Source organism: Anabrus simplex, chromosome 1 (genome assembly GCF_040414725.1).
Source record: "Anabrus simplex isolate iqAnaSimp1 chromosome 1, ASM4041472v1, whole genome shotgun sequence".
Lineage (NCBI taxonomy): Eukaryota > Metazoa > Arthropoda > Insecta > Orthoptera > Tettigoniidae > Anabrus > Anabrus simplex.
In genome coordinates, this window is record NC_090265.1 from 632,307,783 (window position 1) to 632,330,366 (window position 22,584).

The window sequence follows — 22,584 nt, forward strand, 5'->3', positions numbered from 1 at the left end:
TGATTTGATAAATACTTCCATTATAGGAGAAGGTGGCAAAATTTTTCTTTTTATGCTCTCTTTTCAGTTGCATTCATGGTTTACTTTTTATTTTGTTTATTAATCTATCAATGTAGTTTTTTGTATAATCGTTACTTACTGCTATTTTGTAAATAAGGCTAATTTCTTTCTGAAAATCATTCTTAGACAAGGAATAGAAAACATATGGGTGCATTTTACCAAGGCACAGTTGCAAAGTTTAGAGAATGTAAAATCAGCATTTCTTAAAAGAGTACTTTGTCTATCTAAGTACACTCCTTCGCGCCTCGCTTACGTACTGACAAGAGAACTGTTCTATGTAGAAGAGCTGCGTCTGAAGTTTCTGCTCCCCACCACCACGGTGTATAAGGCACTACTGCAGGAACTTCTTCAAAAGAGGAACAACATATCAAACGATTTTTACCTCAGTGACGCAATGATCAATTTAAAATGGATGCAAGGAGGTTATAAATTAAGACATATATCAACAAGGCTCGCCATACATGGATTTCACCATAAACTGTGTGAATCCAAGCAATTTCATGACCCCTGCCATGACTGTAAGTGCAGAAGATGTGGTGAACTCTGTGAGAGATACCATGTACTAAAGTGCAAATTGAGAACAGAATCTCTGAGAAACTTTTGTGAGTCAGTGTAATACTTTGTATACTTGTATTCATGCACATTGTGCGCAATTAAATATTTATTATATTAAAGGCTGTATTCAACATGCTTAAAAAAGAACTTCTTTTTTGTGCTTCAGGTTGGTGTGAATCTTTTTGTATAGTATTGAGTTGGCTTTCTGAAAATCAAAAAGGATAGTTTTTCCTCTTTTCTTTCGATAGATCCAGAGAATGTAGTTCATTATTATTCTCAGTTTCTAATGTACATTTTATAAAAGGGTCTAAACTCTTGATTTGGTCTATTAAATTGTCAATACTATTGATTTGTTCATCCACAGTTACAAAGATGTCATCAACAAACCTTAGCCAGACACCAGTATCTTTTCATCGTTTCAAATTTTGTGTTTCTCTAAATGATCCATGTAAATTTCAGCTAAGATGCCCAGTGCTGGGGCTCCCATCAGGAGACCATTTTGTTGGTACACTGTGTGATTGAAAGAAAAATAATTGTCGTTGGGGGTAAATTCCAAAAGTAGCATCAATTCTTCAATTTTGCAGTTATTAAGTTTTTTGTGTGTCCTTAAGTTCTTGATTGTCAGGGGTCTCTTTTGTTGGGATGCTGAAATACATATTGGTAACATCAAATTAATTCAAGGTGATGGTTTCAATTTTATGTTCTTAGTAGCTTTGCAAAATTCAATTGAATTTCTAATTTTAGTTCCACTTTGAAAGGTGTAGTGCTTTTTAAAGAAATTGTGATAAATTCATTGGTTTTATAAGTAGGACTATGTTTGAAATTAATAATAGGTCTTAAGGGTGAATCAGGTGTGTGTATTTTGGGTAAAGTTCTTGCTAAAAGTAGTTTTGGGTTCATACTAATTAAACGAGAAATCAATGTTCTTCAGTAACTCTTTCAATTTTCTTTGTATAAAGTTGATAAGGTATTTCTTTATTTTAGTAAAGGTTTTACTTGAAAAGAATGCTTTTTTTCTTCTAGGTATTCTTTCTTGTACATGATGACTGACGTATTACCTTTATCGGCCTTTGAGATAATAAAATCTTTGTCATTCATTTTTTGTATTAAACTTTTGAGGTTTTTAGAAGGTAAATGTGGCATATTAACTCTGATCTTTAAATAGTTCCGGAAGTTTATTTTTAACTTCGTATTTAATCTCAGTTTCTTTATTTACTGGGAGTTGAGCTATTACTTGTTCCACTTCAGGAGTGGTAGTTGTATATTGCTTCTGGTGGTATGAACTAGACCAGTTATTTTTGGGTCCTTTACTAATAAGCTGTGTTTCCTTGTCCTCAGAAATGTCAATTGAATTCTTAATTGGAGGGTTGAAAGTATGGTTAAAGTAAGATTATGAAGTCATTTATTCCAAATTTCTTGTTTTCTAATATTTTTTGAAATTTGGTGTTAACTTATCTCACATAGTGTCCACATTCTGGAAAGTCCGGGAACTAGACAAAATCTGGAAAGTCAGGGAAATCTTCCCCAATGGTGGATTTGAGGGGATTTTTTTTTTTTTTTTTTTGCTAGTTGTTTTACGTCGCACCGACACAGATAGGTCTTGTGGCGACGATGGGACAGGAAAGGGCTAGGAGTGGGAATGAAGCGGCCGTGGCCTTAATTAAGGTACGGCCCCAGCATTTGCCTGGTGTGAAAATGGGAAACCTCGGAAAACCATTTTCAGGGCTGCCGACAGTGGGGTTCGAACCTACTATCTCCCGAATACTGGATACTGGCCGCACTTAAGTGACTGCAGGGGATATTTTTAGGCTCTAGTCTGTTGTAACCCAGGCTATTGTAGCATTTCTCTTTAAGTATTTTTTTCACAAGAACTGTGTAACAATTCTACTATTTTTATTGTGCCCTAGTGTCATTTCTTTCAACTATTTTATTTTATTCTTTTTTCTTTCAGTTCTTGGATGCTTTCTTGAAACTCATGACAATCGCTAACAAGCAGTGTACATTTGATAAACTTTGATTGGACAGTAAAGTGTTTCCCGAACTGAATGGTTGGTTGGACATATTGGTAAATGATGCAACTTCAGCGTACTGTAAACTGTGTTGTAAATCATTCAGATTTAGTAATATGGGCAAACAAGCAGTCACTTCTCATGCTAAAGGACCTACTCATATAAAATACACAAAAGCTAAGTCTTCCCAGCCAACAATGTCTTTCTTTGCCAAGAATACCTATACTCCATCTCCACTTGAAGATACACAGCCAATAGTTAGTTAGCACTACATCCACAGCTACAAAGGAATTAGCAGTACCAGGAGCAAGTCTAAAGAGTTTAAAGACTTGTAGTGCGAACTAAAATGGTGTTATATCAGCTGAAGCCATATGGGCTTTCCAGGTTGTCACTGGCAAGATGTTTCAACCCTTTTGATGAAACCGCAGCATTCGAAGCAATGTTCCCAGGCAGTAAAATTGCTCAAAACTTTACTACGGGCGAGACTAAGGCTTCCTATGTTATAAATAATGGATTAGCCCCATATTTTAAGGAAAGTTTGCAAAATGACTTTAAACAGTGCTCTGACTACATTGTTTGTTTTGATGAATCATTAGACAAATTTTTTCAAAGAGGACAAATGGATGTGTAAGATTTAGGGATGTAAGTTGCAACAAGGTATTGGAATAGTGTATTTTTAGGCAGGGCAACTGCAAATCACTTACTAGATGTATTTATACATGGACTGTCCTTACCCTTAGGCAATATTTTGCAAGTCTCAGTGGATGGGCTGAATGTTAACCTCAGTTTTGCAAGTTATGAATCTCATTCCGTATTGACGGTTATCACTTTACAAAAGAAAATATTTATAAAATCCTCCTATCAATACAATTCAAGTCATCTGTTAGATGAAGCAAAGTCTATACATGTTTCAGCCTAATCTCAAGGCCATCTTCATTAGTAAAACAATGATTACATAATATACAAACAAATTAAAAAAACGTAATGATGTGAAGTGACAGTGATCATGATTAGTGAGTTAAAAACACATTGAGGTGCAAAGTCCTCTCGTCTAATAGATCTTGCTGACTGTTAAATAAAACACTATGCTGAGGAGTGTAGTGAGACCGTCAATACTACGAATAAAACGTGTAACATCTGTAATGAGAAAAAAGGAATATATGAGTGGATGAAGAACAAGTTAAAAATGATGTACGAAAAGAAAACTCATATGACTTAACTTGTAACTAAAAGTTGTCGTCTCGAATGGAGATGACCTTATCGGTCTCAAGTCACATTGACAACTAAGCCTGAGTGTGGCTTACTGTGTATCTGTGTCGATGTGGTTGGGAGGGGTAATGGAGGGGGAGGGGCAGGGAGGGAGGGACGTTGTGATTCGCGGAAGGAGGGTGTTGATGGAAGGGCGGGTCTTGTTCTAGAATGTCGGTAGTGAAACTCTTTTTTATTAATGAACTGTTCGCAGATGAGCTGGACAAAGGTTTCCAATAAAATATTTTTCTTTTCGTTGATTTCATTTAAGTTATAGACGGGATTGTTATATTGGTCGATATCTATATATATATTCTCTAGTATATTAAGTAAGGGACCTTTCTGTTCGTAATGCAGGATCTTTAAATCTTGATCAATTGTTGTGTATTTATGATTTTTCTCTCTACAATGTTCGCTCATGGCTGAGTAGCGATTATACTTTAGGGCATTAAGATGTTCGGAGTATCTTACATTGAAACTGCGGCCTGTTTGCCCAATATACGTTGAAAGACATGATTGGCATTTTAATTTGTACATTCCAGAGTTAGAAAATTTTTTGCTGTTGACAGTGAGAATTAAAAAACATTTTTGTATTGGTGTGAACGGTCTTGAAAGCTACTTTTAACTTGTGCTTTTTAAAGATGTTTGAAATAGGATATATATCATTATTATTAAAGGTAAATGTGGTGAACTTCTCTTTATGGGAAGATTGTTTTTCTAAGGTGGTCTTGGGTTTATTTCTAAATTTATTGAGAATTTTATTCACGAAAGCTTTACTGAAACCATTACCTTCGGCTATTGCATAAATGGTGTTGATTTCCTTTCTAAAATTCTTACGGGATAAAGGAACATTAAGAGCTCTGAAAATCATACTATTGTAAGCTGTCTTCTTCTGTGTCCCTGGGTGTAGAGAAGTTTGATGGATTGTGTTTACTGTGTGAGTGGGCTTCCTGTAAATATTAAAAGAAATGGTTTTATTCTGATTGCGAGTAATAGTTAAATCGAGATAATTAAGGGAATTGTTGTTCTCGGATTCTATCGTAAACTTTATGTGTGGATCCAGGTTATTAAGTAATTCAAGAACGGTGTTGCTATCAGTAATGTGAGAATCCAGGATAATAAAAGTATCATCCACATACCGAGTCCAATGTTTGATCCCATTAATTTTACCTATAATGTGAGTGTATTCGAGGAAATCTACGTAAATATCAGTGAGGATTCCCGAGGCCGGTGACCCCATAGGAAGCCCCTTCTGTTGGTATATGATGTTGTTAAAAGTAAAGAAGCCATTATTTAATGTAAACTTGAGAATCTGAATAAACTCTTCTATCTCCCCTATAGTCAATTTACTGAATTTGGAAAGATTGTTTTTTACTATTTCGATGGTTTTATTGACGGGTACATTCGCGTACATATTTTCTATGTCAAAAGAGTGAAGGGTGTAATGTTTCGGTAACGTGAGATTTTTTATTCTATTGCAGAATTCCAGGGAATTTTTAACTGACGTGTTAGCTTGAAAGGAATAATGTGTTTTAAGAAAATTGTGAATAAATTGGGATATTTTATACGTCGGACTACTTCTGAAGTTAATAACGGGCCTTATGGGGACATCCGTCTTGTGAATCTTCGGTAACGCTTTCGCCGTGGGTAACTTGGGATTCATGATGATCAGTTTTGATTTTTAAGCGAAAGTTACTTTCATCTTTCAATCAGAAACATACCGGTTCTGGCAAACCCAATAAAGAACAAGTCACCAACATACGCAATCTCAAAAAGAAAATTAAAGATAACGATTTAATAGTAACTAAAGCAGATAAAGGTAATGCTACTGTGGTTATGGAGAAAAGTGACTCATTTCTCATTACAGATGTTACACGTTTTATTCGTAGTATTGACGGTCTCACTACACTCCTCAGCATAGTGTTTTATTTAACAGTCAGCAAGATCTATTAGACGAGAGGACTTTGCACATCAATGTGTTTTTAACTCACTAATCATGATCACTGTCACTTCACATCATTACGTTTTTTAATTTGTTTGTATATTATGTAATCATTGTTTTACTACTGAAGATGGCCTTGAGATTAGGCTGAAACATATATAGACTTTGCTTCATCTAACAGATGACTTGAATTGTATTGATAGGAGGATTTTATAAATATTTTCTTTTGTAAAGTAACCTCAGTTTTATTAAAAAACTTGAAAAATAATTTGCAAGTTCTAAACCCCAAGGCCAAATCTCTTCTTGATATAGGCATGTGCAGTTTGCATACAGTGAATTGAGCCATGAAAACTGAGATCTCCAAAAATTGACTGGGAACCTTTTAATTATTTCAGATCTCTGCACAATCTTTTTAAAGATAGCCCTGCTCAGGCGTGCTAAATATATAGATATAACAACAAGCATTGCATTTCCATACAAGCTCCCTGCAATAATGGTTGGAAAATGGATGCTGTGTTGATCAAGGTCTTAAAGTATATGATCACATTGACAAATTTATGAAAGAGTACACTGAAAAAAAAGAAAAAGCCTTCTATACCTTAGAGAAGCCATGAAGAATCCACTACTTAAGGCAAAATTAAGTGATTTTAGAAGTATTTTGCCAGATGTTGAACCTTTCCTCAGAAGATTTCAAAGTCAGAAACCTATGGTGCCTATGACTGATTTGTCTTCAAATTTGAAAACTGTTTTAAGTATATACCTAGACTAATTGGAATTCATTATATTCACCTACATTAGAAACACAAGTTAATTACTTTTGATCTCAAGAGTGCTTTAAATCCACATGAAATAGTATTAGATTGCTGTGGTAAAATAATTTTATTTTCATATTTGAATTACTGTATTAGTTCCAAGGAGTAAGTGGACCACTCGAAGTGGTACTTTCATTTTAGGGATGAGATCGGAGTCGCAAGGGCTGAGACCTGGAGAATAAGGGGGGTGTAGGAAAACACTTCCCAGTCACAGCTCCTGCTTCATGCGGCCTTGCATTGTCATGCAGAATGATTGGTGGGTTATTCAGGAAGTGTCCTCGTTTTCTTCTTAGAGCTGCTACCAGCTTCGTTTGCAAAAATGCACAGTAAGACTCCGCATTAACGGCATATCCTCGGCAACAGTATGTCTTATGATAACACCATCCCAGTCGTGGCAATGATCAGCATGACCTTCACATTGGTTCCAGTTGGCCGAACCGTTACTTTTCATGTTGACCCATGACGTGACACTTGTTTGATTGGAGTTTCAGCTGTGGTTCATAAGATATGGTCCAGGTCTCTTCTGATCTTGCTTTGAAATCATTACAGCTTTCCTCCATGAGCGCATGCTCAAAACTGCGTTCGTGTTGTCGCTGCACATGTGCATGGCGTGTGGAGCAAGAGTTAATTTACGCTGAGGGAAGGTGGGTATCTAAGCTACCTCAGGTATACATTATATTGCCTGGCTATGTTTCACGGCATTGTTACTGCATAGTTGTCACTATTAAGAAAGTCAACGTATTGTACCGGGAAATGATTATGGGGCCAGAGCATGGGAAGGATCTCAGGTTGTGTGCGGTTACTATTGGAGCAGGTACAGAGAAGGATAATTTTGCAGGGCAAATAATAGATGGTAACTAAAATTTTTGACAATATTTATTGATATTTTCAAGTAAATCACCCTGCTGTTGATTTATCAAAATTAAATCTTCAATTGATCTTTTCAGAATGCAAAAATGAAATATATGTGTTGTTATAATCTGAGACATCCACTTGATGTTAATAATGTCCAAAATGAAGACCAATTTTCTGAGATCTCAAACACCCTACAGTTCATCTAGGATCTCTTATATAGACTCAAATTCAAAATAACACTTCATTTAACCACTTGTTGATTTACCAAAGTTCTAGATTGGATAGAAATCAAGTCCATCACTTGTGATGCAAACCTGAAGTTTTCCTAAGATTATTAAACATAACATTAACTCACACTTCCTTTAACAATCTGATAGTTCAAATAAATATTTTCAATCACTTGCTGAAAACTCCTACAGATCATCTAAACCAATTATATAAGACGGTAAAATAGTGCACTTGTTTTATGGCAAGCCCTATAGTTCATCTAAGTGAAATTACTTCAATTTACACAAACTTTAAAGAGAAACCTACAGTTCAGAATAAGACCTGAAGTCTTCTTGAATAACCTCCTACAATTATTATAAACAGTAGGATTAGAATTCACACGAAGCACTTTCCCTTTGACGAATGTAGCACTGTGAATGTTTGAGTGCTTTATTAAAAAGTTAATTAGTGTCTTAAGTGTAATTACTCACTCAAAAATGTATGAAATACACTTATATCAACTGTAATCTGCTCATAAGGATAGATGAAGTACTGTCCTGCAGCTTGGTAACTGAAACTTTATGCAGCGTGCAGCCAAACTCGAACTCGGCACCAGCAGCTTAACACATCCCATGAAGACACCACATTATCATCTCTCATAGAAACCATGATCAATCCCTCGTTTGATACCAGGAATATCCCATGAAGAAACCATGATTAATCCCGCGCAGGAGATGACGTTCTACGTAGTGTAATATCATGACACTTCACCAAGATTTCCAAAGTTCTTTTAAAGAGAAATGTTGAAACACAGAAAGTTCAATTGACACAATATAATGACCTGTAGGACTGTTTAATTATCATCAATGATTTGTATTTTCCACTGACATAAGTCTTAATGCACAGTTCGAACTCGTACTTTTGTTCTACCATATTAAATACGTGACTCAGAATATAACAGTCTATGCTACAGTTTGAACCATAAATCCAGTTAATGTAATAGTGACCTGAGGTTGTTTTCAAAATTGAAAGCACAGTCCTTCACTGACAGTTTGTAAAACATGAATTGAACACTATCACAGTTCATAATAATCACTGATAATGTCTCAAGTTCAATGGTAGAATAACTGTCACGGTCTGTGAAACACTCGAGAAAATGCAGTTAATATCACTCCTGTAACAGTCTCTTGAATACTAATGTTCACAGCTTAAGAGGTTGTTATGAATAAATTTGCATGACACAAGTTTGTATGACTTAATATTGCCATAAAATGTCCTTAACATTCAGTTCGTTTCTTATGGTAATAATCGAAATTTCGAGAAAATACGTGAAAAATAGTCGCATTTAGTCCTATTAATTATTGAGTATTCGAGTGTAATGGTGTTTCAAACAGATCACAATCGTAATTGTATACGAGAAATGCGTCTCAAAATTAATGAAGTTGTCATAAATTGAAAGTTCAGTTTATCACACACAATTTCCTAGTACGCTGTCGCTGTCAATGATCACGACAAAGTTCAAAAATATAAGAGATTAACGAAGTCCACAATACCGTCGAATGGTAAATGAAACACTGGTATTCTCAGTTATACTTCAATGCACAGTCTCTATCGTAAATTCACTTAGTAAAGACACCCGTAAATCTTACACAACAAAAACTCAGTTTGAGAAGACTTTACAATATCTCATACGTCACGACGCGGTTGAAACTTCACTTACGACGACCTCGCACAAATTCAAAGTTCTAAAGTACAACTTTCCTATCTCTCATGAAGCGCGACGGAGCATTATGACGTCTGGTCATGATCGAGTCGTAGAGTTTAAGACACACTGACTATACCCTCGGGTCGTCGACCTATTTATATCCGGCTGGAAGCAAGCTTTCTGAGCCAGGCGACAGAGGGGTGGTTATACATTCCAAACTTCAGTACGTTATATCTTTTAAACCACTAAGCGGATTAATCTCAAATTTGCAACGTCGTACATTTAAAATGTGAGCTACAAATTGGTATTATTCTCATATTTATTGGTCAATTTGTTGAGAAGTATAAAAATTATTTCGAGACGTTTCTGCGGGGAGGTGAGATACATGTGGCGCTGACGTCACTCGACCTTGCCCCCTCTCATGCTGTCTTCCTCACGCAGAGCAGTAGAGATGAGAACGTTCTCTCGTACACCTGTTCTGACATCGTAACTCAGCCGTCTTTTCATGAATAAAGATTTTATAATACCTATGTGCCAGGGCTTATGCCTTCCTGGTACAGTATGTATGTTACTTCTTATATTGCTGATCCATCGTACATCATCTTTATTTTGAGGTGTGTAAATTTGTTTAGAATAAACAACTAAAATGTTGCCAGTAAAATTCCACACATACACTGACTAGATACCTTTTTCCAACAATACTAATAACGCAGTACATATTCTTTGTCAAAACTTCCAGCCATGACCCCAACACTACCTTGTTAAAGTATTGTTCTATTTGTCTGTCGTTGCACTCATACACCTCAGGAAAACATCTTCAAGGTCATCAGTGGGTGGGATTTGGACCTGCCGTTACCGTTCAACCTTGTTCCATTTTTTATTAGTTCATTTAATATCCTTGCTTCTTCTCAACCAAAACCTTCATATACACAACAGGTGCTCTGGCAGATTTGTGGGGATTTATGTACAACCTACAAATTGTATAAAATGAAAACTAGTAATAATATGTCTTTTAATACAGTTATTCCGTATGAAACACTTAAGAGATTCTTCTGAATACATGTTTTTACTCCCTTTCTTTTAAGATCTTCCTTTTCTTCTTTTTACTCTCATACTAATGGATTGTGGTAATGTTAAAAGTTTGTTAAATATATATTTTGTTCCTTATTCAGGTGGCAAACTTGAAAGAACCTATAAAGTAGTTGAAGAAACTTTTGGTGACTTATTCATGGCACCAGAAGACCATTCTTTGGCTCACTGTGTTGCTGAGGATATGAGAATGGGAAGTGGAATTGCAGTGACTTTTCGGTAAGTACTTATTACTTGTGAATATTGTTGTCAGCTTTTATCATTTAATTAGCATCTAATGTAATTCTTAATCCATTCCTACCCGTAGTGCCCAAAAGCACTGATCTTGTCTTTTCTCTTTCCTGTCCTAAGCACCTGCAGGTGCCTGACTGTAGTAACAGTTATTTGCCATCTATAGGTTTTTTCATGCAAATTCCAAAAGTTTTAGATTCTGTGTAATGCTTATAGTAGTAAGCTGTAGTTTCAAGAAGGCTTAGGAAATAAAAGAAGAGCAAGAAACCAAAAATTTTGGTTGTCTATCCGTTATATTTTTTGATCATGACTACCAAACCAAATCCAAACCCCACAGCACTTAACGCCCTTGAAAGGGCCTTGGCCTGCCCAGCGGCCGCTGCTCAGCCCGAAGGCCTGCAGATTACGAGGGGTCGTGTGGTCAGCACGACGCATCCTCTTGGCCGTTATTCTGGGCTTTCGAGACCGGGGCCGCCATCTCACCGACAGATAGCTCCTCAATTCTAATCACGTAGGCTGAGTGGACCTCAAACCAGCCCTCAGGTAGAGAGAAAAATCCCTGACCTGGCCAGGAATCGAACCTGGGGCCTCCGGGCGAGAGGCAGGCACCCTACCCGCTGGCTGGCTTTGATCATATTTTATTGTAAATACTGAAAGCAAGCTTAATGTAGATGATAAAATTATATATTTATTATATATTTATTTATTTTTATTTATAATTTTTATTTATTCATTCATTTATGTTTATTTATTTATTTATTTATTTATTTATTTATTGTGCCACCAACAGAGACACACTCCAGTTATAGGTGGCTTTCACAAATTATTTGACACAAATAACACAGAAATACCAAAAAGAACAAAATGCTATGCAAATGAGATGATTATGCTCTGTATGAAATGGATGAAACAATGGGTGGTGTGAATAAAAATGAGTCTAAGCGAGTGAGCGTGTGCTCGCTGAGTGCCTGAGTGTCTTCCTGCCGATGAGCTTCCACTCAGCATTTGCGGTGAATAAAAATGTAGGGCGGAAGCACAGAATACACTCAAGTGTCTGGAGCAGCAACTCACTGTCACTGATCAAGGTCGTGCACGTGCCATGTATATAACACCTTGGACTGCGATAACACTTCGATGACTTCCGGGTAGTTCAATGCTTAACATGGCAGACGGTAGTATGGAATTCCAGTCCGCTTTTATCTCCTTTTTAAAGGAACATACAATTACGTTTTGTTTTTGTTTTTTTGCTAGTGGCTTTACGTCGCATCGACACAGTTAGGTCATATGGTGACGATGGGACAGGAAAGGGCTAGGACTGGGAAGGAAGCGGCCATGGCCTTAATTACGGTACAGCCCCAGCATTTGCCTGGTGTGAAAATGGGAAACCACGGAAAACCATCTTCAGGGCCACCGACAGTGGGGTTCGAACCCACTACCTCTCGAATACTGGATACTGGCCGCACTTAAGCGACTGCAGGTATCGAGTCACAGTTACCGGATAAGAAGCACAAGAAAACAAGTGGAATAAATGAAGTTCAGTGTGAACTACTTGGTAAATTTAACTTAAGTATGTCCGTCCAATAACTATCTGACTGGCTGAATGGTTAGCATCGAGGCCTTCGGTTCAGAGGGTCCCAGTGGGAAGGGGATTTTAATCGCCTCTGATTAATTCTTCTGGCCCGGGGACTGGGTGTTTGTGTTTGTCCCAACACTTTCCTCTTCATATTCACATAACACACTACACTGCCAACCACCACAGAAACACACTTACATGATTACATTCCTCCATGTAGGGTTGGCGTCCGGAAGGGCATCCGGCCATAAAACAGAGCCAAATCCACATATGTGTGGCACAGTTCTCACCCGCGACCCCAAAGAGGTGGGTAAAGCGGTAGAAGAATTTCCGACCAACAACTGTTCGTAAAAAATTACAAAACATGAAAATAATACTGAAATATAAAGTAGAATTAAAGCGTACGGGAAACAAATGCTTATCGTTAAAATGATGGGAGAAGCGACTGATGATTCTGATGAAGGGGGAGAATAACCCTATCATCGGCCGTCTGAAAGGTAGGAAATCTTAGCCTGAATATTACGACATTAATAAATTGACGAAAATGGTTTAACGTAAACAACAAAAAGGAATTATGATGAAAATAATATACATTGACAATTGAATATAATTTTTAAGGAGCCAGATCTGCAGGTCCGGACGAGTTGGCCGTGCGGTTAAGGGCGCGCAGCAGTGAGCTTGCATCCGGGAGATAATGGGTTCGATCCCCACTGTCGGCAGCCCTGAAGATGGTTCTCCGTGGTTTCCCATTTGAACACTGGGCAAATGCTGGGGTTGTACCTTAATTAAGGCCGCGACCGCTCCCTTCCTACTCCTACGCCATTTCTATCCCATCATCGCCATAAGATCTATCTGTGTCGGTGCGACGTAAAGCAAGTTGTAGGATCTGCAGAAGTTGTCATCTCTTCGACTTCCAACAGAGGCGTCATAACTCTGCAAACATTGGAGTTTCTCCAAATTCGCGAGTCGTAGACAGAGTCAGGCCGTGGTACATCGACACTGGTTGAATTCTTCCTTTCCATTGCAAGTGGCCTGTACATTAATGTTAGGGATGCCTTTTCTGAAAATGTAGTCATTCCCATAACATGTGGGTTGTAAATTTGTACATGAGTACAGTCTACAGTTCTGATAGCATAAGGAAATGAAAAACGTTCTTGCCACTTAGCCTGTGCTTACTGCATCTCAGCAACATTTGTTGGAAATTTTATCCAATAATCTGCTTTCATTTCTATTGAAGTCAAAACCTGCGAAAATGTTTTTGACACGGTGCTCCGGCTTACACCGACGTCTTCACCAACTCCACTCTGAAATCCTGGGTCACCAACATAACGCAAGAAGATTCTCATTTTTTTCTTCGTTTGCTAGTGCACCACCTCTTGTTTCTTCGGAATGCCCAGCATATCATTAATATATAAGGGCCAAGTTAAGACTCATGTTGATGATAGCAAACATATTTTTTCCGTGTACTAAGACACAAGCAGTTTTAACCAAGGAGGGGTCAGATCAAAGCATGACAATTTTCTCATTAAAAATGCCATTATGTAATTTGTCGAAGACTTTGGAAAAATCTGTATGTACACTTAAGAAAATAGAAATGGCAACACCATAAAGTCATTGGTCGTTTATGTTGATTTTCAAGATATGGAACAATGCCATGTAGGTATGTAAACGATCAAAGTTTCAGACCCATTGGATTGTTGCTACAGGTCTCCCCACGTGATTGGTCGCGGAGGAATCAACTCCAGTATACGGACTCTTGTGTAGCGTAGTTGACTTGCAGTCTGTGCAGTGAAGTGTTCCCCGTCAAACATGCCTCGACGACAGAGAAGATCATGCTATCCACAACTGCCGCCGTTTGAGAAGGCTCGGATAATTGGGCTGTGTGAGGCTGGATTATCTCCAAGGATTGTCGCTGCACGTGTTGGCCGACAGGCATCTACGGTACAACGTGTATGGCAGCAGTGGACAAATGAAGGTACCCACACTTGTAGACCTGGTACAGGCCCAGCGCAACAGACAACTGTGAGAGAGGATCGCCGCATCATTCGGATGGCCCGAATGGAACCCCATGCAAATGCAGCGCAAATTCGAGCAGCTCTGGCACCCCACGTTACACAACAAACAGTTTGTCATCGCCTGCATGCAGCTGGCTTACGAGCCCGTGTCCCTGCAGAAGGTGTTCCCTTGACCCCACAACAGCGACGTGTAAGGCTGGCCTGGTGTCAAGAAAGATCGATGTGGGTCGACGAATGGCAAAGGGTCGTCTTTAGTGATGAATCGCGCTTCTGTCTTGCCCGCAGTGATCGCCGGAATCGTGTGCGCCGACGTACCTGGGAGAGGGGCTGCCCAGATCTTATTGTCGAGAGGCACACAGGGCCAATGCCAGGCATGATGGTCTGGGGAGCTATTGGCTTTAATGTGAAATCACAATTAGTATTTGTTGATGGCACTATGACTGCTCGACAGTACGTTGATAGGGTACTCAATCCAGTGGTTGTCCCTATGATGGCGAACATTGCTAATGGGATGTTTCAGCAGGACAATGCCCGGGTTCACACTGCACGCATCTCCAGAGAAGCTCTCCACGACATCACAACCTTAGAATGGCCCGCCAGATCCCCGGACCACAGTCCCATTGGGCGTGTGTGGGACATGATGGGTCGACAACTGGCCAACCGTCCCCAGTCACCCACAACATCTGGAACAACTGACCCGTGCAGTGCAGCAAGCATGGGCCACAGTTCTTCAGGATGCGATCCAGGGCCTTATTGACTCCATGCCTCGACGAATTCATCAATGTATTGCAGCTCGTGGTGGGCACATCCTGTATTGATTGTTGTCCAAACTTGCGGTCAGAGGGACCTGAAAGTGTAACCATCGAATCACAACCGGACACTCGTCCTGCATGTTTAATTGCAGCAATGTAGCACCACCACTCCTTCTGGGTGTTCCAATTTCCATTTTCTTCAGTGTATTACGTCGACCTGTCCTTGATTAATATTAAGTTAAAGGAAGGTATATAATGGTTCCACCTTTTAATACTATTAAAATAAGAAATGTAAATTTACATTCCAATTTAATGGAATTTGGTGCCGGTTTCGACCAGTATTCATGGCCATCATCAGCCAGTTACAAATAAGTGTAAAACAATGCATAGAAAAAATAAAATGTGAAGTTTAAATAAGTCTGTTTGGTTTCTGTTAGTGAAGCACTAAAATCTATAAGGAGCATTGAAATATAGCCAAAAAAACACAAATAAGATGCACAGGTAAAAAATGAAGGTTTAGGTGATGCAGTCAGATGCAATTTATGAAGCACTATAACACATAAGGGAGCACTGTACATTAAGGTTTCAAGGTTATGTAGAAGTCTAAAGTCAAATACATATTTTTAGTTGTAGTTTATGAGGCACTATAATTTTAAGTATCAGTAATGCGTGTCTATAAAGAAGTCGTAGATCAAATATGTTATTAAGACATGTTAGAGAGCACTTTGTGTGAAGAAGAATCAAATACACACTTAAATGTAGTGCGGAGTAAGTACTTGCCCATTAGCACTATCGTATCCTTGCTGTTAACCCTGACTACGATGTCACTCAATGCTTCATAAACCTTTTCAACTTCATCCTTATCTGCGCCCTCACATGGTGAATACACTGAGGCAATTCACGTCCTAATTCCTCCAACTACCAAATCTACCCACACCATTCGCTCATTTATGTGCCTAACAGAAATGATGTTGCCTGCAGTGGTATTCCTGATAAACAGCCCTACCCCATACTCTACCCTTCTTTTCGAACACCCGTCAAGTACACTTTATAATCTCCTATCTCTTCCTCGTTATCTCCCCTTACCCGAATATCACTTACTCCTAGCACATCCAGATGCATCCTCTTTGCTGACTCGGCCTGTTCTGCTTTCTTTCTTTCATAAGCCCCGTTAATAATTGATAGAGCTTCCCATCGAATTCCATATTATTCGCCAAGTTGTTTCCAAGGAGTCGCTCGCCTGTCAAATGGGAGTGGGACTCGTTACTCCCATAGGTTCGAGGCTTGCTTAAAATGTTCTGAGCTCAGTAAATTCTTGAAGCAGGATGCTACCCTACTTACACATAGTCCAAGTGAGGATCTCTCATCTAACGCGTTATGGACAACCGGTGGATTGAATAGGCCCAGCCGTCTGAGCACAAAGAGTGCCGTGATTCAGAATATGTCCGAGATGCCCACTCCCATTCCATAGCAACTGGTATCCCGACTTTCAGGACCACTTACTAGGCCACTCAGCCGTTGTCCATGGTTCACAAACTAGCACGTGACTACAGTAAACCACACTATGAACCTTACATAATTAATAGTATATAATTATTACCTGCAAATATGATGTATAAATCCAGTATAATGTTGTCAACACACGGTAATAGTTCTGAACAACGAACGTATCTTTGGCACTAGAGAGTTGCAGAAAATTCCATTCATTGTAAATAAGTTATTGGAGGCTCTAGAAATTACGAGAAAACATGGTGTGTCATACATTTCTAGAAGCCTGGCCAGGAAATGTATATAAAGAGGCAGTCGTGGGAGTTGCAGTTAAGTGTTCAAAATGGTGGTTCATTTACGTGTATCATGTGTATACAGTTTGTAAATGAATTAGTGTACACAATTGACAGCATCTCGTGTGTGCATCTTTGTGGATGCAACATAAATGGCCAGTCTCAAGACGAAGCTCCATTTTATTCATGTACATTTGGAGATGTATCTCCAAGAGAGTCTGCTATCTCAAGGGGTGAAGGTCACTGCTCAGATAAAGCATTTTTATTAATCTATCTTGTTATGTATGAGGCAAGAGATAGATCTCAGGTTTATTCATATCACCCAATATCTAGCTCTTAGTAAAATTAGGAACTCTCAAGAGCAGGTGGTATATGTACAAGAAATAGCTAATTTCCAACCTAGGTTTAAGGTGTTCTAAAACATTTGGAATAATTTCATATACACTATGTGATCAAAAGTATCCGGACACCTGGCTGAACATGGCGTACAAGTTTGTGGCGTCCTCCATCGGTAATGTTGGAATTGAATATGGTGTAGGCCCACCCTTAGCCTTGATGACAGCTTCCACTCTCGCAGGCATACGTTCAGTCAGGTGCTGGAAGGTTGCTTGGGGAATGGCAGCCCATTCATCACGGAGTGCTGCACTGCGGAGAGGTAGCGATGTCAGTCGGTGAGACCTGGCACGAAGTCGGCGTTCCAAAACATCCTAAAGGTGTTCTATAGGATTCAGGTCAGGACTCTGTGCAGGGCAGTCCATTACAGTCCTGTTATTGTCGTGTAACCACTCCGCCACAGGCCGTGCATTATGAACAGGTGCTCGATCATGTTGAAAGATGCAATCGCCATCCCCGAAGTGCTCTTCAATAGTGGGAAGCAAGAAGGTGCTTAAAACATCAATGCAGGCCTGTGCTGTGATAGTGCCACGCAAAACAACAATGGGTGAAAGCCCCCACCATGAAAAGCACGACCACACCATAAGAGCACCGCCTCTGAATTTTACTGTTGGCACTACACAAGCTGGCAGATGACGTTCACCAGGCATTCGCCATACCCACACCCTGCCATCGGATCGCCACATTGTGTACCGTGATTCGTCACTCTACACAACGTTTTTCCACTGTTCAGTCGTCCAATGTTTATGCTCCTTACACGAAGCAAGGCATTGTTTGTCATTGACCTGCGTGATTTATGGCTTATGGGCAGCCACTCGACCATGAAATCCAAGTTTTCTCACCTCCAGCTGAACTGTCATAGTACTTGGAGTGGATCCTGATGCAGTTTGGAATTCCTGTGTGATGGTCTGGATAGATGCCTGCCTATTACAGTTGATGACCCTCTTCAACTGTCGGCGTCTGTCAGTCAGCGGACGAGGTCGGCCTGTGCGCTTTCATGCTGTACGTGTCCCTTCACGTTTCCACTTGACTATCACATCAGAAACAGTGGACCTAGGTATGTTTAGGAGTGTGGAAATCTTGCATACAGACTTCTGACACAAGTGATACCCAATCACCTGACCACGTTCGAAGTCCGTGAGTTCCGCAGAGTGCCCCATTCTGCTCTCTCACGATGTCTAATGACTACTGAGGTCGCTGATATGGAGTACCTGGCAGTAGGTGGCAGCACAATGCACGTAAGATGAAAAACGTATGTTTTGGGGGTGTCTGGATACTTTTGATCACATAGTGTATCTAATTAGCACTAGAGTTCTCTTAACTGGATTTTTTTTTAAATGTGGAATGTAACCTCTATCGTCATTCACTTCAACATTCCTTAGAGCTGTACTGCAAAAAGTGGGGATTCTATCACCAAACTTCAAGCCCAAAATACCTTGTTATCGGTGTGAAAATGATGAGCAGAAATGCAAACTTCTACGATGAGGGTCTGCAAAAGCTTGTACCATGCTATGGTTAATGTTTCAATGAGCATAAAATTAACACTTTGAAGACGACGTGCGTAATTCCTTTGGACGCATTATTTCATTGCTACTGATGGTGCTCGGAGAATCTATGGGCATACATTTTCACCGTGGCTAGAAAGAGAGGCCGCTGTTCCAGCGAGTTCTGACTTCACTAGGACACTGTCTGATGCCTCTGGTGAGCATACAGTTTACTAGTCATGAGTGGAAGTCAAGAGCTCTTCTTTCAAAGCATTGTTAACACAGCTGCATTTCGACATAACCTGTGGCTGCGTCATCGCTCACTCCTCAGCTATGAAAGCAGCAGGAAAGTACGTCCGTACTGACATGAAGATAGTGTGTTCGGGAGGCTAGCTTGTTTGTGTCATTATTGTGGCTATTATGTCTAATTCAGGTGCACAAAATTTAGGTGAATAATCCATATTTGATATTCTTATGGAAGATTCGGGTTCTGAAATGGAGGACAACAATGGCGATTTCATACAAAGTGACCTTGATGATTCTGATGCTTGAGGCAAGTAAACTTATTATTTAGCTAATTTCAAATACTGTAGGTACAAACTGAGTTCTGTAATATAGTTTGATACCAGGTCTTTAATAATTAGGGTTGTTTCCTGGTTACAGATGGCAACCTGCAGCAACCCGATGCGAGCCCGTTGTCAAGTTACGAATTGCAGAAAAAGTATCAAAACAAACGGAGGAAGCATGCAGTTCAGAGACCCGCTGATGATGATGATCATCTTCAATTACCCGTATTTCAAGAAAAATAGTGGAGTCAGAATTCCAGTGAATAATAACAGTGATGCATGGGAATGTTTTAGTAATTATCTGAACGTAGATTTTTTAGGGACATTAAATCAAAAATAAATCGTTATGCAAGCGATGGAATAACAAAGAAATCACAGTGAATAGATAAACCAAAGAACTCTCTTTGGCTCCTGGACTAGAGTTACATTCAGGGAGATTTATCACTTTGCAATAATTATTCATGTGTGTTTGGTTGTGAAGCCAAAGTTGACAGATTATTGGACAAAATCACATATTCTTCAAGCTCCTTTCCCGAGGTCACTCCTATGTAGAGATAGATTTCGAGCATTTTGTCATTTTTACACTTGAATGACAATAGAACCTATGTTCTAAAAGGTCACCCCAACCATGACCCCGTGCATTAGATTAGACCGATTTATGACCATTTTATTAGAAAATGTAAAGAAAATTTCTATCCCACTCAAAATTTGACAATTCATGAGGGCATATGTCCCTTCCGAGGCCGGGTAGGTTTCCGTGTTTACATAAAGAATAAGCCAAACAAATATGGAATCAAGTTTTACATTGTCAGTGCTGTCGAATCTGGTTACATTTGCAACTGCAAAATTTATACATGGTCGGCTGGGGGGACAAGTAACATGGTTCAGGAACTAATAAATCGGTTATGTGGTCCTTATTTTAACAAGGGTCACACTATTTATATGGATAGAATCTTTACCAGTATCCCATTGATTCATCATTTATGGAGCAGAAAATGGCAGTTGGCAGTGATTAAAGAAAAATAGGAAAAACCTACCGACAATTTTCAAAACAACGAAATTGAGAAAGGGTTGGTTGGGGTGACCTTTTGGAATATAGGTTCGATTGTCAGACGTAAACAAAATTTACTTGCACTCAAGGGGAAAGACAAGGGATGTTTATTGTGTTTCATCAAGACACGGGGCAAAAATTACAAGTGTTCAGGTAAAATGTAAGGGAGGAAACATAAACAAAGAAAAGCCTGAACTAGTATTAGATTACTATAAAAATAAAACTGGAGTGGATCATGGGGATCAGTTCCTTAGTTGTTATCCATTTCAAGGTAAGCAACTGAAATGGTGGAAAAAAGTATTCTTCAATATCTTTTGCATGGCTATTGTAAATTCCTCATAATTTACAAGAAAACCCAGTCAGGTTATTTACCGCCGCCCAACACTCAGTGTTTGCAGTTTTACAGCTGGGTGCCAGACCAGCCAACCCTCCTCCTTCCTCATTCCGGACAATGGCGGAGTTGAATTAGCAAATAAGTTTGTGGAAATGGGAAGCATTGTCAACCCAGTACCCAGCGTGAGTAATATCACAAAGTCTGCTATGAGACTGACTGGGAAGCATTTTGCTGAAAGGATTCCACCCACCACAGGAAAGCAGTATGCATCTAGTTATTGTAATGTATGCTCAGACAAAGGACAAAAGAATAATGGAAAGAGAATTAGGAGGGAAACGTGGTGGTTCTGTAGCATTAATGATATTGGTTTGTGTATGCTGGATTGTTTCAAAGCCTACCACACTAAAGCTAATTATTACCTGTTAACAATGATACCTATGCCAATTGACCTCATTGGCTGGACTATGTATACCGGGTGGTCCACCAGCAACTTGCGATCGAGTTTTATGCATCCCTTCACTTTACTACAGTTCTGAAAGACATCGGTCCTTCTCTCTAAACCGGGGTAATATAACGAGATGGTTGTTTACGGGCTCGAAGACAGCAGGAATCGTGAGCGCAACTATTAATTCATTATGGGTACCTCAAATGAACCCATAAAACTAGTACAGTTATGCAGAGCATGTACTTTAAAACAGGAGGTGGATGCACAGACCGGGAGCACGGTACTGTATAGGCTGGGAAGTGTGCGACGTAGGTCAAGTGTCGCAGTAGCTCACATGGCAAGCGGGCGGGGAGATATGTGTTAGTAGACAGTGCTCGAGGTAGGAGGTTCGAATCCCGTATAAGACTTTTTTTTTTTTTAACAGCTAGTTGCCTGGGATGAGGTAAGATTACGTACTTATTAGCTTTCAAGGACTGATTTGTTTATTTGACTCTGTAAAAGACTGTATTGTATCATTGCATTGGGTATGGAGCTGGCTTGGACGAGGATGAGGAGGTGATGGTCTGTGGCCAGTTTGCTATGTCGTACATGTTCCAAGCTTTGTAGACCACAGATAGGGCAAAGCATGCCCCATTGGAACGATAACAACATACGATGGCAGGTAGTTATATAGCTGCATGGACTCCCCTCCTTCGAAGCAATTCACAACACAGAGTTTATTGACTGCCTCGAGATGTATTCCAGCGATGAGTGTGTGGATATGTGACTTATCTATGGAGAAGCTAGACAGAATGCATACCAGGCACAATGCCTGTACCAAGAACGCTGTCTGGATAGATGACAACCGATGGGCATGACATTTCGGAGTGTGGAAAGACGACTGTGGGATACTTGCATCGCTGGGAAGGACACGGCCTGTTCAGGATCATCCCGTGACGTCTGCTGACAAGGAAGAGGCCGTGTTTGACGCTATCCAGCATAACACTCATACTAGCACATGGGCCATTGCACAGGAGACGAACATCAGCTGAGCATCTGTTATGTGGATATTGCTTACTCACCAGTTTAGCCCTTACCATCTGCACTTACACCAGGAGCTCCAGGGTCATGATTTCGATGCCCGGGTGCCGTTCTGTCAAAGGATTCTGCAGCATGTGGACACTGATCCTGCTTTTCTAGCGACTCTTATTTACGGATGAAGCACGATTCCACAACAACAGAACCGTTAATCGCCATAATATGCATTACTGGAGTGTGGATAATCCCCATTGGGTACGACAGACAGCTTTTCAAGTACGGTAGGGCGTGAATGTATGGTGTGGAATCATGGGTGATGACCTCATCGGTCCCCATTTCTTTGAGGGTCATCTGACCAGCCAACGCTATCTACGGTTCCTCCAAGATGATCTCCCCGCCCAAAGGGACCGAAGTCTTTCAGAATTGTAGTAAATGTGAAGGGATGCATAAAACAGGATCA

General features: G+C 39.7%; 1 protein-coding gene across 2 annotated transcripts in view; it reads left to right on the plus strand.

Annotated features, from left to right (window-relative positions):
* The window catches only part of LOC136857231 (uncharacterized), a 277,547-nt gene that overhangs the window by 187,746 nt on the left and 67,217 nt on the right, over positions 1 to 22,584 (plus strand). For both annotated transcript variants that reach the window (XM_067135712.2, XM_067135713.2), the window contains exon 6: positions 10,566 to 10,701. In XM_067135712.2, coding sequence (XP_066991813.2) covers positions 10,566 to 10,701 — 136 coding nt within the window. The remainder of the gene's footprint in view (positions 1 to 10,565; positions 10,702 to 22,584) is intronic.